Source organism: Microcaecilia unicolor, chromosome 2, assembly GCF_901765095.1.
Source record: "Microcaecilia unicolor chromosome 2, aMicUni1.1, whole genome shotgun sequence".
Classification (NCBI taxonomy): domain Eukaryota; kingdom Metazoa; phylum Chordata; class Amphibia; order Gymnophiona; family Siphonopidae; genus Microcaecilia; species Microcaecilia unicolor.
The window spans coordinates 321,910,942-321,930,193 of NC_044032.1; the positions used below are offsets into that span (position 1 = coordinate 321,910,942).

A 19,252-nucleotide genomic window follows, 5' to 3' on the forward strand; every position below is an offset into this window, starting at 1 on the left:
GCCTACACGCACATCCCGATACTGCCAGCTCACAGACAGTATTTGCGATTTCAGCTGGGCACAAGTCACTTCCAGTACTGTGTGCTACCCTTTGGGCTCGCCTCTGCGCCCAGAGTGTTCACGAAGTGCTTGGCTGTAGTAGCAGCGGCGCTTCGCAGGCTGGGAGTGCACGTGTTCCCCTATCTCGACGATTGGCTGGTGAAGAACACATCCGAGGCAGGAGCTCTGCAGTCCATGCAGATGACTATTCGCCTCCTGGAGCTACTGGGGTTTGTGATAAATTATCCAAAGTCCCATCTTCTCCCAGTGCAGAGACTCGAATTCATAGGAGCTCTGCTGGACTCTCGGACGGCTCGTGCCTATCTCCCAGAGGCGAGAGCCAACAACTTGTTGTCCCTCGTCTCGCGGGTGCGAGCGTCCCAGCAGATCACAGCTCGGCAGATGTTGAGATTGTTGGGCCACATGGCCTCCACAGTTCATGTGACTCCCATGGCCCGCCTTCACATGCGATCTGCTCAATGGACCCTAGCTTCCCAGTGGTTTCAGGCTGCTGGGGATCTAGAGGACGTGATCCACCTGTCCACGAGTTTTCTCAAATCCCTGTATTGGTGGACGATTTGGTCCAATTTGACTCTGGGACGCCCTTTCCAAATTCCTCAGCCGCAAAAAGTGCTGACTACGGATGCGTCTCTCCTGGGGTGGGGGGGCTCATGTCGATGGGCTTCACACCCAGGGAAGCTGGTCCCTCCAGGAACGCGATCTGCAGATCAATCTTCTGGAGTTACGAGCGGTCTGGAATGCTCTGAAGGCTTTCAGAGATAGGCTGTCCCACCAAATTATCCAAATTCAGATAGACAACCAGGTTGCCATGTATTACATCAACAAGCAGGGGGGCACCGGATCTCGCCCCCTGTGTCAGGAAGCCGTCAGCATGTGGCTCTGGGCTCGCCGTCACGGCATGGTGCTCCAAGCCACATATCTGGCAGGCGTAAACAACAGTCTGGCCGACAGACTGAGCAGGATTATGCAACCTCATGAGTGGTCGCTCAACTCCCGAGTAGTGCGACAGATCTTCCAAGTGTGGGGCACCCCCTTGGTAGATCTCTTTGCATTTCGAGCCAACCACAAGGTCCCTCAGTTCTGTTCCAGGCTTCAGGCCAACGGCAGACTGGCATCGGATGCCTTCCTCCTGGACTGGGGGGAAGGTCTGCTGTATGCTTATCCTCCCATACCTCTGGTGGGGAAGACTTTGTTGAAACTCAAGCAAGACCGAGACACCATGATTCTGATTGCTCCGTTTTGGCCGCGTCAGATCTGGTTCCCTCTTCTTCTGGAGTTGTCCTCCGAAGAACCGTGGAGATTGGAGTGTTTTCCGACCCTCATCACACAGGATGAAGGGGCGCTTCTGCATCCCAACCTCCAGTCTCTGGCTCTCACGGCCTGGATGTTGAGAGCGTAGACTTTGCCTCTTTTGGTCTGTCAGAGGGTGTCTCCCGCATCTTGCTTGCTTCCAGGAAAGATTCCACTAAGAGGAGTTACTTCTTTCTATGGAGGAGGTTTGCCGTCTGGTGTGACAGCAAGGCCCTAGATCCTTGCTCTTGTCCTACACAGACCCTGCTTGAATACCTTCTGCACTTGTCTGAGTCTGGTCTCAAGACCAACTCTGTAAGGGTTCACCTTAGCGCAATCAGTGCATACCATTACGGTGTGGAAGGTAAGCCGATCTCAGGACAGCCTTTAGTTGTTCGCTTCATGAAAGGTTTGCTTTTGTCAAAGCCCCCTGTCAAACCTCCTACAGTGTCATGGGATGTCAATGTCGTTCTCACCCAGCTGATGAAACCTCTTTTTGAGCCTCTGAACTCATGCCATCTGAAGTACTTGACCTGGAAGGTCATTTTCTTGGTGGCAGTTACTTCGGCTCGTAGAGTCAGTGAGCTTCAGGCCCTGGTAGCCCAGGCCCCTTACACCAAATTTCATCATAACAGAGTAGTCCTCCGCACTCACCCTAAGTTCTTGCCAAAGGTTGTGTCGGAGTTCCATCTGAACCAGTCAATTGTCTGCCAACATTCTTTCCCCGTCCTCATTCCTGCCCTGCTGAACGTCAGCTGCACACATTGGACTGCAAGAGAGCATTGGCCTTCTATCTGGAGCGGACACAGCCCAACAGACAGTCCGCCCAATTGTTTGTTTCTTTTGATCCCAACAGGAGGGGAGTGGCTGTGGGGAAACGCACCATATCCAATTGGCTAGCAGATGCATTTCCTTCACTTACGCCCAGGCTGGGCTGGCTCTAGAGGGTCATGTCACGGCTCATAATGTTAGAGCCATGGCTGCGTCAGTGGCCCACTTGAAGTCAGCCACTATTGAAGAGATCTGCAAAGCTGCGACGTGGTCATCTGTCCACACATTCACATCTCATTACTGCCTGCAGCAGGATACCCGACGCGACAGTCGGTTCGGGCAGTCAGTGCTTCAGAATCTGTTCGGGGTTTAGAATCCAACTCCACCCCCTAGGCCCATGTTTATTCTGTTCCAGGCTACACTCTCAGTTAGTTGGAAAAATTGTTAGGTCAATCTCAGTTATGTCCTCGCCGTTGCGAGGCCCAATTGACCATGTTTGTTGTTTTGAATGAGCCTGGGGGCTAGGGATACCCCATCAGTGAGAACAAGCAGCCTGCTTGTCCTCGGAGAAAGCGAATGCTACATACCTGTAGAAGGTATTCTCCGAGGACAGCAGGCTGATTGTTCTCACAAACCCGCCCGCCTCCCCTTTGGAGTTGTGTCTTCCCTTGTCTTTGTCTTGCTACATATGGGACTGACAAACACGAGCCGGTTCGGGCGGGAAGACGGCCGCGCATGCGCGGTGCGCATGGGCGCGTGAGGACTAGCAAAGGCCTTTGCTAGTAAAGTGTTCCGATTGGAGGGGCTGCCGTGGACGTCTCCCCATCAGTGAGAACAATCAGCCTGCTGTCCTCGGAGAATACCTTCTACAGGTATGTAGCATTCGCTTTACGTGGGACAAACGTCATGCATGTTGAAAACGAGGTTTATAAAGCACAGACATTGTAGACAGGCTAAAAAAAACTTATGAACCTTTAGTGTCTCATTGTCTTTTGAAACAGCATGATTTCTTGGACTTACAATGTATAGTTTTGGAACAAGTCTATATGACAGAGCGAAGAGGAGATGTGAAGAGAATATTAAGACAGAAAGAACAAAGATGGATATACTGTCTGCAAACCGTAATCCCTAAAGGGTTAAACATATCAATTGAGTGGAAAGCATTTCTGTGAGTGGATCGTGGCAGGTTGAGTCTTTGAATTTTGACGTCAGGGAGGAAGTAAGCAACGAGGAAGGAAATGACGTATATATAGTGAAGGAAGCCGTCCTGGATTCAAAGACGCCATGAAGAGGCATAGTGTGTGGTGAATGTAAGAAGCTTGGGATAGAAAATTTGGATGCAGTGTCTAGCCCTTGAAACAGCCCGATTGTGCCGAAACAGGGTCTCCTGTTGGGCTTTATGGACATCGAAAACTGTGGAATCTAATGTGGACCAGTGGCATCATTACTATCCAAGTTAAGTTATAAATGAATGTTTATTTCACCGGATATATGATGTTGAAATAAGCCTCTACCTTAGTGTATTGTGAAAGGTGTATGTACAAGTATTTCATGAATAAGAAGAGTGGAGTTTTTTTTGTGAAGACTAGTGATTGAAGAGGAGTCCTCTAAATATTTGAAAGGTTTGTCTTTAAAGAGATATCTCCATGGTTTCTGAAGTCTTTTTTTCTCCACATATTTTCATGAATAAATGGACTTAACACCTTCAATACCAGGTTTTTTCTGAGTAGAATTTGGCTGTGAGATTAACCTGTATCATATCACCCATGTCTCTTCTTTCCTCCAGGGTATATATGTTCAGGTCCTCGAGTCTCTCCTCATACATCTTGTGTCGTAAACCCCATACCATTTTTGTCGCTTTTCTCTGAATCACTTTGTATTTTTACGTCCTTAGCAGGATATGGCCTCCAAAACTGAACACAATACTCCAAATGGGGCCTCATCAATGATTTCTACAGGGACATCAACACTTTCTTTCTTCTGCTTGATGTGCCCAGCTGCACAACATAGAAAGTTATATTTTTGAGTGGGGTACGGTGGCCCCGAATGGCCTCAATCTTAAGATAGAGAGGCCATGTCACAATAGGGGTGGAGCTTATGAGATATTTAAATCCCCACCAGTGTGAATAAGGGTGTAGTGTCTTTGAGCAGGTAGCATACCCCTGACTTGGATTGAAGTCCTGACGGTAAGCAGCTAAGTTTATAATGCATGGTGATTAAGAGAGTTTTACAATGTTATGTGGATATAGGGCAGTGCCTATTTTCGTTATTGTTTGTTTGCATATGTGTACATCATAGACTCCGGTGGCTGGTTCCTCCTGATGAAGGAAAGTTTCGAAATGCGGTCTCGCATAGAGGACCTGGATGATATATAGAGAACCTGGATGATATGCAAGGGCTATCAGCTGAAGTGATTGATTATACACAAAGTTTCTCGGTAGCCATTCCCCTACCGAGCTGTTCCTCACATGAAGTGCCTCTCAGGATAGGAGAGAAGAAGATGTTCTCATAGTATATGAACTTGCATTGAAAAATAACATTTGAATCATTGAATATTGGACTAAAAAAGCAATAATCCCAGCACAGTGTGACTGGGTATGGTGAACAATCGAACCAACGTTCTTTGAGTATGATGTCACTGATGTTAGTAAATGGAAGTTTTGTGTATCATAGTGATAACTATGTTATATAGGAAAGAGAATAGAATGTTATGAGTGCTTTTAATTCCTAACTTGTCACCTGCTCGTAACCTTTATCTTGTCTTCCTCTCTTCAATAGTCCATTTTCCCTATGTGTCTTATCTGTCTGTCCTACCCTTATCCCTTATTTGTCCTGGCTGTCTGTCCTGATTTAGATTGTAAGCTCTTTTGAGCAGGGACTGTCTTTTCTTCATGTTCAATTGTGAAGCGCTGCGTACGACTGGTAGCGCTATAGAAATGATTTGTAGTAGTAGTAGTGAAAGAGGCAAGTGAATGAGAGTTCCGAGATTCGTAGTAGGATATAGACACATGCGATTTAATAAATAGTTTGAACAAATTCAGTTGTAAGGAGTACTTTATGTGAGTATTACATTTTGACTGCCAGACCTTTGACCATTCTTCTAATTTTTGGAGATCTCCTCACGGTTTCTACTCCCTCCAGGGTATCCACTCTGTTGGCTATCTTCGTGTTATCTGCAGAAAGTCAAACTTTTTTCCTTCTAACCCTTCAGCAAGGTCTCACAAATATATTAAACAATCAGCCCCGGTATTGACCCCTGAGGTAGTCTACTACTCACCTTCCTTTCCTCCAAGAGGATTCCATTTACCACCACCCTTGCTGCCTGTTAGTTAACCAGTTTCCAATCCAGTTCATCACTTTGGGTCCTAAGTTCAGCCCTCCCAGCTTATTCATGAGTCTTTTGTGAGGAACCATATTGAAGGCTTTGCTGAAATCCAAGTAGATCACATCAAGCGCATGTCCTTTATCTAGTTCATTGGTCACCCAGACAAAGAAATCAGACTCGTTTGGCAGGGTTTTCCTTTGGTAAAGCAATGTTGCCTTGGATTCTGCAACCCGTTAGATTCTAGAAAGTTAATTATTTCCTTCAGTGACTCCATTATTTTTCCTACCACTGAGGTGAGGCTTATCAGCCTGTAGTTTCCCACTTCTTTCTTGTCCCCACTTTCATGAAGAACGGACCACATCAGCTCATCTCCAATCCCACAGAACTTCTCCCATCGCTAAAGATCTATTAAATAAATCCTTAAGGGGTCCCACCAGGACTTCTCTGAGCTACCTCAGTATCCAGCCCCATAGCTTTGTCTGCTTTCAGATTTTCAGGCCGTTTATAAATGCTTTCTTCCATGAGCAGTGCAATATCAACTTCATTCCCAGATATACCCTTAGCAGCCAGCAGTGCTGCTTCTCCAGGATTTTCTGCCGTGAACACAGAAGAGAAGTATTTGTTTAGTACGTTCGCTTTATCCTTATCACTCTCCACATAATTAAGTCTCTGGCACTGAAGATTCAAAACCCAATTCTAATAAACACACCTTTAAGACAGACACCAGAGTCACCAAATTCTGTGTAACCAAATTGATTGGATTAAGTCACGTGGCACAGGTTCAAAACACAGTTCTAATGAGAGCACCTTTAAGACAATTCCAGCATAAAAATATGAAATCACTGGCACAGAAGTTCAAAACACAGTTCTATAAAAGCACCTTTAAAACAGTACCAGTACTTGTTCACCTATCCTGGCTATCTTTGTCATCCTGCTCCCTTTAGGGGGAAATGTCGCATTTTCAGCAATCCAGTCTCAGAGAATTTACTTATTGATCACAGTTGTAGCTTCCCCTCATGGCTGCAGCAAAGATTGCACCAGTCAATGGCAGCCCCACACCTCTACCAGTGCAGGGTGCTGACAAACCACAGGAGCTCCTACCCACCTCAGCAGATCCATCAGAGCCGCTAACTGAGTTTTGGGAGCTCCTCCACAAAGTCAAACAGGATATCAAGGCGATGTGGGAGGAGCTTTCAACGCTGGCAGTGGATCTCCGTGGGGAGATTATTGAGCTGGGTCAGAGGGTGGAGGACTCAGAACTTCGACTGGAAGAACAACATCATTCTCTGCATATCATACAGAACATCTTTTCCTCATGAACAAGGTAGAAGATTTGGAAAACCATAGTCACTGCTCAAACATCCGTATAAGGGGGAGTCCCAGAAATGCGGATTATAATAACTGCAAATCGGTAGTCCAGAGAGAGGCTAGCATGCTTCTCTTCGATGGTGATCAAACTATACCCCCAGACGGTATCAAGCTTGATAGGATGCATTTACCCCAAGATATTATAGCTTGTTTTACGGACTATAAAACCAAAAAAGCACCCGAGTGCACTCCCCCGTTATTTGGGACACTTATTCCATCAAGATCTACCAAGATATAGTGGCACTAACTCTGTGCTGCTGGATTGACTTATGACCTTTGACTAAATACTTCAGAGACAAGGTTGTCGGATACTGCTGGTGACATCCTTTTGCGCTAGCATTTTACTTTGAAGGGAAATTACATGTTCTGAAAACTCTGGAGGAAGCCCTACCTCTGTTCCCGGATTTGGACCCTGGGTCCTTCCGATCTGCACCAGATAACCTACATTCTGGCGCCCTGAAACCTCACCCCATGTGCCCCAAATGGCAACGGGTCACTTGAGGCAAGGGTCCCCTGACCTGACGGGAATCGGGCTCTCCTTTGCCCATTGCAACAGGAACCTGAGGTGCCTTAGGCATTCTGTGCTTGGTTTTGTTTTGCACACTTTACAATGGATACATTTTTGGCTACAGTTTGCAGCAGCTCAGAGACATTCTTGCAGACTCATTGAGCTGTTGTTCATGTGAATCTAAATTTATCTGGTTATACTGTCACTAATTCATTTTGTTCTAGCTATGAGGCTAGTTTTTTGAGTAAAACTGGGATAGCCTGATGAAGGCTCTCTTTACTATATTATAGTGCTTGTGATGGTACCTCCTCCTTTCTTCTAGGTACATGCCTCTTACAGTATGCCTTTCTGCCTTCATTACACATACCAAAGCATACTCTAGGAGCCCAAAACAGTGAAACGATTGACCTAATATGGTTCTGGGTGACCACACTGCCACTACTTTTTTGTTGGAAGTAAAGTTGGTCCTTTCAAAAAATTATTTCTTGTTTGAATCCAGGTATTATGCTCAACATCATGGAGTTGCGGTGGGTTCAGCAGCGGCTCCCAGTGTTGCCAATTTGTACGTGAGCGCATTTGAAGAAAATCATCTGTATAGGTCTGAATGGTTTCAACATGTCAAAATTTGACATCGATTTATCAATGATGTCTTTTTTATTTAGACAGCATCTCAGTGTACTTTGCATCAGTTTGTGACATGGTTGAACACCTTAGACAATAATCTGAGATTCTCTATGCAAAGTAGCAGAGAGAACATATCGTTCTTGGATACCTGGGTATATAAACACAATCAAGAGATTGCAGTTACTTTATTTAGAAAACCTACTGATCAAAATTCTTTGCTGCAATACAAGAGTCATCATCCATATCGTATGAAAGAGTCCCTACCGATAGGACAGTTTTTACGTGTTCGACGCATTTGCACTTTGGATGCTACATTCCGTCAACAATCTATTGTTCCGTCAACAATCTATTGTGCTGACCAATCGGTTGTTAGAGAGAGGTTATCCTGAACAGACCATACGTAGAGCATACAAAAGGGCATGGTTTGCTCAACGCTCATTATTGCTGCAAGAAAAACCAGTTGATGCATTGGAAACGTTTGTGTTCTTACATACACTGATTTGGCGCCGCAGGTAGCGCGAATTATTAACCAACACTGGTATGTTCTGTCTTTGCATGTACCTTTTTTACAGCGGCCTTGTATAGCGTATACAAGAGATCAAAATTTACGGGACAAATTGGTACATACTGTACATACTGTAACTACCATAAAATAACTTCCTTTACAACAAGTAGTGGGTCATCAGCCGTGTGGCCATTGCCAGTTTTGCACACAGACCATACCGGGAACGCAGTGGACATCTCCAAAAGCACCCTATAGAGTGTTTTATTATAGAACTAATACCACCTGCGAGTCCACCTGTGTTGTTTATGGTATTATATGTCCTTGCCATAAATGGTATGTGGGCCGCACGAAGAGACAGATAAAGTTATGGCTCACCGAACATAAGAGCAGATTGCATAGACAAGTATTGTCTGCTCCGTTAGTAACACATTGTGTTGAATACAATCATCAATTCAATCAGTTACAATGGTTGATCATTGACCAAGTACAACAGACTGCTAGAGGGGGAGACATGGATCAGGTTTTGAACAGAAAAGAACAGTACTGGATTTTTGAATTAGGGACTATGAGTCCAGATGGATTGAATGACATGATTGAATGGGATACAGTTATTTAGTTCATTTAGCAATTTTCTTACAAGGATGGAACTCATTTTGGATAAAGACACTTGTTATGGCGCTAATGAGTAGAATTAGCGTCTAACTGTCTCAGAGTGTTGACATCATTTCCTGCCTGGGAACATTTAAATATCCTCAAGAGTGGCGACAGCATTTACTAATGGTGGAGAGGCACGCTTATATAACAGCTCTTTGGAAGATAATGAATGTTATCATATACGGAGTTCCTGAAGAAGATATTCGAAACCCTGCAGAGTCGGACCCGTTATGACTTTACTCTGAAGGATACAATCAGTCAGTAGTTGAGAATCAGGTTGGGACAATTGGAGTGAGGTCCAGTGAGACCTATATTATTGGATAACGTCTCTTTGAAAGAAACAAGATACGGAGACATCACAGCTGACATAGAGGATACGGAGGTCAGCTCTTTCCAATAATTTAGGAGGCGGTGGAACATTGTCAAGGATTGTACCCATTGAGGATTCTCCTGACTACATATATGCTAAGTGCCTTTTTGATTATTTGACTTTTTGAATTGCTTATTGCATGAACAGCACCTAATTATAGAGACATTAAACACATATTTAAGTCCTGAAAGTTTTTGAGCACATCGGAAAGTTTTAGATGTGCATGAGGTTTTTATAGGAGTGAGTGTTAGGTTTGACTTACTCGGTTCTGTGATTTGTGAACGTTGAATGTTGATTGATTGAAGCACATAAGGGTGTTTTGGTATATATAAAAAATTTGTTAGAAAAATACCCTAGAGAAGTCCTGTGATCGAGAAATTTGTCCAACCTGGCTTTCCAATCAGGAGGCACCTCGCTTGGGTGAGTTTACATCTCTGAGGACATCTCTATTATCAAAAATTATACATTTATAGTGTGGTCACCCAGAACCTTATTAGGTCAATCGTTTCACTGTTTTGGGCTCCTAGAGTATGCTTTGGTATGTGTATAGTTGACTTTGCATACTTATAATTTTGGGAACATTTTTTCAGTTTTGTTTCTGCCTTCATTGGCAGGTTTCTTGAGGATGGGGTGGGGTTAGTTCTTATTGTTACTGGGTCTACTTGAGTCATGCGCATTTACTTGTGGGGTCTTGGTATGCGTGTTTGGGAGGTTGGGTCATGTTGCTTTCTCTTGCTTTTGTTTCAGACACTTAGCTGGAATTGACACGTATGTTAATGTTTATGGGCTTAATATACCTTATAAACAACATCTGCTTTTTAAAGAAGCTACACACTTGGGGGCAGATGTACTGTTTGTGCAAGAGACTCATCTTTTACCAAAGCATGGACATTTACTTATACAGCGGCCTCCGACCGTGTTTGCCCCAAAATATCTGGGGTTGGCATTCTTTTGAATAAGGCTCATCCATGGAATGTCCGTAAAAAAAACTTGGCCAGTTTCTCCTCCTTGTGGTTGAAACTCGAGGACTTGTACTAACCTTGCTTAATATATATGCCTCAAATCAAAACTAAGGGACATTCATTACCCACATATCAGATAACCTAGCTAAAATTATAGAGGGTATACTGTTGGTGAGTGGTGACTTTAACATTACCCTTAGTCCTATTCTAGTTAATTCTGCCTCGCGGGTCACATATGCCAGGACTGATTGTGCCCACCTGCATTGTTTGTTACACAGTGGGGCCTACATGATATTTGGAGGGAGATGAATGGCACTGAGCTAGATTTTCTCCGAGGACAAGCAGGCTGCTTGTTCTCACTGATGGGTGACGTCCACGGCAGCCCCTCCGACCGGAGATCTTCACTAGCAACAGCATTTGCTAGCCATCACGTGCGCATGCGCGACCGTCTTCCCGCCCAAACGCGAGCGTGCTCGTCAGTCTTCTTTTTTCCGCGGCTCAGGGTGGCTGTTTTTTGGTCTGTCTGTGCCCCAAGGAGACCCCTTGCGTCTTTTTGCCGCGTTCTTCTGTTCGGAAGTGTCCGGTTTTTGTTTTTTCGGTCTTGTGTCTCTTAGTTTTAAAAAAAAAAACTTCCCTTCGAGTTTTTTCCCGTAAGTTTCCTTTCGTTGCCGGGCGTGGCTTTTTTTGCCGCCCGTACGGGTTTTTTCTAACTTTTTTGGTGCCATTAGCCATCATCGCGAATTTTGACTTCGCTGGCGTGATTTTTCCGCTCATGTCCTCGAAGCCTGCCAGTGCAGCCAGACTATCTCCCTCACTGACAGGCACGTTTCGTGCCTTCAGTGTCTGGGGGCCAGGCATTGCCCCCTGGCCTGTAGTCTCTGTCTTCTCTTGACGAAACGGACTCAGGCGGCGAGATTGGCCCAGTGGAATCTTTTGTTCAGGGCCTTGTCCGGTGCTTCGACGTTTTCGGTACCGAGGTCATTGTCCGATGTGTCGACGTCTGCGGTACCCAGCTCTTCTGCCGGTGATCCAGCGTCTACGATACCGAGGTCATCAGAGGGTGCTTCGTCTTCCAGAGTGCAGGTGAGAGCTATCCATTCCCCTGCTGGTGGCGGTGAGCCCTCGAGTAGGTCTCCACCTGCCTCGAGGGCCCCTGTACAGGCCCCCCCGGGATCGACCTCTTTCGGACCTGGCCCACAGGAGACGTTTGGATTCGACGTCCTCCTCTTCGGTACCAGGAGGTACCAGTGGCGTGCTTCTTGCGAAGGCAAAGAAGCATCATCATCGGTCGCCTTCCAGACGTGGTACCGAGAGCTCTGGGTCGCCGGTGGCACCGGCACCCAAGCGTCGACATCAGGAGGACCGCTCACCCTCCATTCAGGAGGTGTCGATGCGCTCCCCTGTGGACAGCTCGGTACCGCCTCCGCGTCCTGGACAGATTTGCAGCTCATCACCGGTACCGGACTCCTTGCCTCTCTCGACAGCCGCTCTGAACGAGAGCCTCAGAGCCATCCTTCCAGGGATCCTGGAAGAGCTGTTGCGCCCTTCTCCGGTGCTGCCGCCGGTACCGATGACTGAGGCGACAGCTGGGCCCTTGTCCGTGGTGAGGTCTCCCGTTCGGTATCAGCATCGGCTGCCTCCCAGTCGAACTCACCGACGACATCAATGGAGGGAGCTCCATCGCCGCCGGTACGGGAGTCTTCCTCTCGACGCTCCCACCGTGGTCATGTTCCTACGGAGTCGAGGCGGGCATGGCTTCGGACAGAAGTTCATGAACTGGTGTCCGACACTGATGGTGAGGCCTCTTGGGAGGCAGAGGAAGACATCAGATATTTCTCAGATGAGGAGTCTGACGGTCTTCCTTCTGATCCCACTCCCTCCCCTGAAAGACAGCTTTCTCCTCCCGAGAGTCTATCTTTCGCGGCCTTTGTCCGGGAAATGTCTATGGCCATTCCCTTCCCTGTGGTTACGGAGGATGAGCCGAGGGCTGAAATGTTTGAGCTTTTGGACTATCCTTCGCCACCTAAGGAATCGTCCACAGTACCCATGCATCATGTCCTCAAGAAGACATTGCTGGCGAACTGGGCGAAGCCGCTAACTAATCCCCACATTCCCAAAAAGATCGAATCCCAGTATCGGATCCATGGAGACCTGGAGTTGATGCAGACTCAGTTGCCTCACGAATCTGGTGTGGTGGATCTGGCCCTTAAGAAGGTCAAAAGTTCTAGAGAGTATGCTTCAGCGCCCCCGGGCAAAGACTCTAGAACCTTGGATTCTTTTAGGAGGAAGGCCTATCATTCTTCAATGCTCATTTCCAAAATTCAGTCCTATCAGCTCTACACAAGCATTCATATGCGGAGCAATGTGCGGCAGTTGGCGGACTTGGTGGACAAGCTCCCCTCTGAGCAAGCCAAGCCTTTTCAGCAGGTGGTCAGTCAGCTGAAGGCATGTCGAAAATTCCTGACCAGGGGGTGTTTACGATACTTTTGATGTCGCTGTCACTTTTTCAACGCTGGAAACTGGGTTTGTGAGCCCTTGGGCTACTGCCGAGGAGCGGTAATGGCAGGCAAAACTACCCCACGCTAGAGACAGGGCAGATCTCTGACAAACAGTTAGGCTTCACCTGCACCTGGCCAGCTTTCACCAAGAGTTGAGCTTCAGGTGGCCGGAAGGACTTACTGGACAGGGCAGGACTGGATAACAGCTAGGCAGCACAGGGACAGCAAGGCAGGGAAAGGATAGGCTAAAGAACAGGACTGAGAGCTGCAAGCAGCCACTGAAGCAGGGAACAAACACAGATAAACCCAGAACTAGACAAAGACATACAAACAAGACACAAGACTGGGAAACAAACAATACAGTAAACAAGCAATACCCTAAACTAAACATAGACTAACTAGAACAGGCAAGACTTCAGGCAAGAACTAGAGCAAGGAAGCAAACTCAGACTGAAGTGCAAAAGCACCAACATACCAGGGCCTTAGACGCAATGCAAAGGCAAAGCAGAAAGATTTCAAAATGGCTAATAAGCCCAGCAGCAGCTGAGACTCACTGCAACAATGACCAGGCAACTAAGCGTGCTGTGCAGGTTCAAACAAAACAAGCAGGTCTGGCAGTCTGGAAGATCCGGACCGGACTGGGCTGAAATCTGGAACGGGTGGCAGCACACAGACAATCTAATGCAGCCAGCACACAGAGACAGAACTAACTCACAAAGAACAGAAGCCAGCTCAGAAGCTGACCACAGGAAATAAGGTGAGTCTGAGAGGGGGCACGGCCACAGACATGACAGTTATGTCCAGGGCCACTGCTTAAGGTGTGGTGATGCGCAGACTCTCATGGCTGCGCACCTCAGACCTGGAGAATAGGCTCCAGCAGTGAATAGCAGACTCTCCTTGCCGGGGGGGATAATATTTTTGGAGAAAAGGTCGAACAGGTGGTAGAACAGCTCCACCAGCGGGACACCACTTTCGACAAATTCTCCCGCCGGACGCCTTCAGCATCTACCTCAACTGGTAGACGTTTTTATGGGGGAAGGCGGACTGTTACCTATTCTTCTAATAAGCGTAGGTACAATCCTCCCTCTCGCCAGCCTGCTGCCCAGGCCAAGCCCCAGCACGCTCGTTCTCGTCAACAGCATGCGCCTCCACAGGCCCCTGCAGCTTCCCAGCAAAAGCAAGGGACGGGCTTTTGACTGGCTCCAGCAGAGCATAGCCGCAATCAACGTGTCCGTGCCGGACGATCTACCAGTTGGGGGGGGAGGTTAAAATTTTTTCACCAAAGGTGGCCTCTCATAACCTCCGACCAGTGGGTTCTTCAAATAGTCCGGCTAGGATACTCCCTCAATTTGGTCACAAAGCCTCCAAATTGCCCACCGGGAGCTCATTCCTTCAGCTTCCAGCACAAGCAGGTACTTGCAGAGGAACTCAGCCCTTCTCAGCGCCAATGTGGTCGAGCCCGTGCCACCGGGGCAAGAAGGGCTGGGATTCTATTCCAGGTACTTCCTTGTGGAAAAGAAAACGGGGGGGGGGGGGATGTGTCCCATCCTAGACCTAAGGGCCCTGAACAAATATCTGGTCCGAGAAAAGTCCAGGATGCTTTCCCTGGGCACCCTTCTCCCCATGATTCAGGAAAACAATTGGCTATGCTCTCTGGACTTAAAGGATGCTTACAGTCATATCCCGACTGCCAGCTCACAGACAGTATCTTCGATTCCGTCTGGGAACACAGCACTTTCAGTATTGTGTGCTATCCTTTGGTGTCGCCTTCGTGCCCAGGGTGTTCACAAAATGCCTGGCTGTCGTAGCGGCATCTCTACGCAGACTGGGAGTGCACGTGTTCCCTTACCTCGACGATTGGCTGGTGAAGAACACCTCCGAGGCAGGAGCTCTACAGTCCATGCAGATGACTGTTCGACTCCTGGAGCTACTAGGGTTTGTGATAAATTATCCAAAGTCCCACCTTCTTCCAGTTCAAAATCTCAAATTCATAGGAGCTCTGCTGGATACTCAGACAGCTCGTGCCTTCCTTCCAGAAGCGAGGGCCGACAATCTTTTGTCCCTCGTTTCCTGGGTGCGAGCATCTCAGCAGATCACAGCTCGGCAGATGTTGAGATTGCTCGGCCACATGGCCTCCACAGTTCGTATGACTCCTATGGCCCGTCTTCACATGAGATCAGCTCAATGGACCCTAGCTTCCCAGTGGTACCAAGCTGCTGGGGATCTAGAAGATGTAGTCCAGCTGTCCACCAGTTTTCTTCGATCCCTGCAGTGGTGGACAATTCGGTTCAATTTGACTCTGGGACATCCCTTCCAAATTCCTCAGCCGCAAAAAGTGCTGACGACGGATGCGTCTCTCCTGGGATGGGGAGCTCATGTCGATGGGCTTCACACCCAAGGGAGTTGGTCCCTCCAGGAACAAGTTCTACAGATCAATCTCCTGGAGTTACGAGCGGTCTGGAACGCTCTAAGGGCTTTCAGGGATCGGCTGCCCCACCAAATTATTCAAATTCAGACAGACAACCAGGTTGCCATGTATTACATCAACAAGCCGGGGGGCACCGGATCTCACCCTCTGTGTCAGGAGGCCGTCAGAATGTGGCTTTGGGCTCGCCGATACGGCATGTGTCTTCAGGCCACATATCTGGCAGGCGTAAACAACAGTCTGGCCGACAGATTGAGCAGGATCATGCAACCTGACGAGTGGTCGCTCAATTCCAAAGTGGTACACGAGATCTTCCAAGCATGGGGCACCCCCTTGGTGGATCTCTTTGCTACCCGAGCCAACCACAAGGTCCCTCAGTTCTGTTCCAGACTTCAGGCCCATGGCTGTCTTATGCCCTGTGTACCAACTGGGTGAAGTTTGTGACCCCCATACACTTGTGGACATAGGCATATACAGTAACCCAGGAGTCATCCTCTATCCTGCTGGCTGATACAGTTTCTCTAAAGTAAGATAAATACGGTATAATAATTCTTTCTGTTATGCAACTTAAAGAGAACCACTTCTAGGTCATTGGGATCTTGTAAAACTTCCTTCTACATCGAAGGACAATAAAGGAAACCCCTTCCATGAAAATATTGGTAAAATGGAAATTATTTATTTAAAAATTTCTAACTTGCCTACAACTAGGCAGGTAACAAAATCAACATACACAATTAAAATAAAACAAATCTATAGATAAAATATAGTATTCCAGCTGATCAGCAAATATCAATTCTACGCATGTTCAAATAGGTAAGTTTTCAATAATTTAACAACTTGAACCCTACTACCGTGTTTCCCCGAAAATAGGGCATCCCCATAAAATAAGACCTACCGAGGTTTTTGGTGCCCTTAGAAAATATAAGGCCTCCCCCGAAAGTAAGGCCTAGCAAAGTTTTTCTTTTCCCGGTAAGTAGGGTCCCCCCCCCCCCCCCCGAGATCGCCGGGCCCCCCCTCCGTCGCTCTCAAACTAACCCCCCACCCGAGGTCGCCCCCCCCACCCGAGATGGCGCCCCCACTCGAAGTCGCCGGACCCCAACCCCCTCTGTCGCTCTGAAACTAACCTGAACTTAAGCCTCCTTTCACTTTCCTTCCAGTTCGCAGCAAGCAGCAGCAGTAGGAGGGCAGGCCACTCCTTCCTTCCGTGTCCCGCCCTCGCCTGACGTAACGTAACGTCAGGCGAGGGTGGGGCTCGGAAGGAAGGAGAGGCCTGCCCTGCCCTGCTGCTCCTGCGAACTGGAAGGAAAGTGAAAGGAGGCTTAAGTTCAGGTTAGTTTCTGAGCGACGGAGGGGGGTGGGGTCCGGCGACTTCGGGTGGGGGCGCCATCTCGGGTGGGGGGTTACCGGTAGTTGCAGGAGCGACGGAGGGAAGGTGGGCGGGCCAACCGTGTTTCCTCGAAATATTAAGACATCCCCTGAAAATAAGACCTAGCGCCTTTTTGGGCGCAAAAATTAATATAAGGCAGTGTCTTATATTCGGGGAAACACGGTACTACATAGTCTTAGGTAAACTGGCGGTGTGCTCTAAACCTCCCCTAATTAGCAGGCTGGGGTCTGAACCAGAAGAAGCATCTATTGATTATTAATTTTTGTATTTTTTTTCTTTTTTAATTTCCTTAATCTTGTAATCAAATTTCTTTAACTTGTGGACAAATGGGCTGTAAAGATATATACTTATCATTTTTGTTTCCTAATGTTAAAAAATGCCAATTGCATATTCACTTTATGTGGTGATATATTGGAAAATTTAAATAAATAAATAAATAAAAAGTTACAAACATGTTAAATTGTGGTCCCTAGTGGTGAGGCTATAAGTCCTTTTTTGTGTTGCCAGTTGGTTCCTTATTTACTGGCTGTGGATTTACTGTTACACTGTTCCGATACCAAAGTAACCCTGTACTTATAGAGAGGTTATATTGACTTTGTTTCTTCTGTATAAGGGAGGGGTGGGGGTGGTTGAAGTAGGTAGGGAATTTAGTATAGTAGAGATATGATTGTGTGGTATGAACTATTTGGTTGACATTCTCAGCCTACTAGTTTGCATTTTCTATAGAATAAAAATGTTAATAAACATTAAAGTTAAAATATACACGAGTAAGTGTTCTGATCTAGAAAAGTGTATGCAAATGTCATCATCAAGGAGCTACTCCTGCTTGAGATATTCATTTTCTTTTGGTCTAGGTTCATGAAAAAGATGTTATTGGTATTGCACACCATCCTCATCAAAATATGATTGCAACCTACAGTGAAGATGGCCTTTTGAAACTATGGAAGCCATAGTTACGTTATGGGTCACGTGAAGAAATACAAGGACATCATGCTAATGTCTTTTCTCATTGTTTTTTTATTTTATTTATTTTTAATTGAGAATAAATTGGCCTATCCTGTGTATAAGTTCAAATGCTAAATGTCTTGTGAGTGCCCTCTTCTTTGTTTGATGGTATGAAAAACATTGTTTATCTTTGATTTTAAGAAACTATTTGGAATCTTAATGTTTTTATTGACAAGATTACTTTTGTGTTGTCTGGCCAATATTTTTTGAAATTGTGTATAAATGTAGACTAAACTTTTCTAGAGTTAAAGCCTTACCTGCTTTCTAAGCAGTAGTTTATTTTGCTGTTTGTCCATTTCTACTCAGTGAATCGTATAAAAGCCTTTAGCAATATATTTTGTTTATTTTTGCTGGATTATTTTTGACTTAATATTCCATTTTATTATTCATTCCCTGTGATCAGTACATATTGAAGGTGATTTTATATAGGCACCTAGTTTGAATGATATTCAAAAGATTTACACTTTTAACTTTGACAGTTATGCTACTAAATTGGCCCCTGAAAATTTACTAGGGCTAAGTGCCTAAATTTACACTCAAAATTTCATTAAATACTTAAATTGAGGAACATAAAAAGTAGGTAGTAAAAGGGGTGGATTTCAGGTAGGGAAAAAAAATTAAGAACTTAGCACTGATTTTTCAGCACTAGGCTCCTAAGTCTACGCAAATTTTATAAGGTCTAAATTAAGATGAATTTTTGGCTCAAAAATATGGATTTAGGAGCCTCACTAGGGCTGCTTTAACCACAAATGTTTCACTGGGCCAGATTTTGTATATGCCCCCTTTCCCAGTCCAGTAACACAGCTTTCTTAGCCCCCTGCCAGCCAAGTTGCTTTTTGCCCAAAAGAAATGCAGCATAAAGGTACAGAGCTGCTGTTGAGGCCATACCGCTGATGGCTCTGCCAGTACTCCCCCTCAGAAACAGGAAGCTCACGTCAGAAGAATGAGGATGGCTGAGCCATTAATGGTATGGTTTAAACAACAGCTCCACACCTTTATATGGCCCTTTTAGGAGGAAGTTGCTGGACTAGAGTGCAGAGATGCCAAGTGTAACCCATTCCAAAGAGTGAGAGATATCCCTCCCTGGCCCCACCTCCTACTAAAATGAGAGATTTTTCTTGCAGCATTCGAGGTATAAATTTGGCATGGTGGCGAAGGGACTAAGGGAAGTGCTACTTGTCTTATTGGCAAGTAATGCCTTTATGTGCACCTAAAAGTGGACTTTTATATCATGGGTGACATGTTAAATATTTTAAATTCTGTTTCTAGTACTTACCAAAACTAAACCACACCTATATTTATGGAATCAATTCAGCTGTATTTAAAGATCCCTCATAATTTAACCTTGTCAGAAACACAGAACCACCACAGCACTCATCAAATCCTGCAAAATGTTCTAAAACATTGATGTTATGACAAGCTAAAAGTATATTAGTTTTGATGTCACCTTGGACTGGTACATAGTCCCTCCACTGTAAAACACTAGGCAGGAGCTTGTGC

The 19,252-nt window shown here is 46.1% G+C and overlaps 1 protein-coding gene across 1 annotated transcript in view; it reads left to right on the forward strand.

The window, feature by feature from the left end:
• Positions 1-18,087, forward strand: part of SMU1 (SMU1 DNA replication regulator and spliceosomal factor) — a 399,226-nt gene extending 381,139 nt beyond the window's left edge. The window contains 1 exon segment of the mRNA XM_030194333.1: positions 17,602-18,087. Within this exon segment, the coding sequence (XP_030050193.1) occupies positions 17,602-17,700 (99 nt within the window). The 3' untranslated portion in view covers positions 17,701-18,087.
• Positions 18,088-19,252: the final 1,165 nt, after the last annotated feature.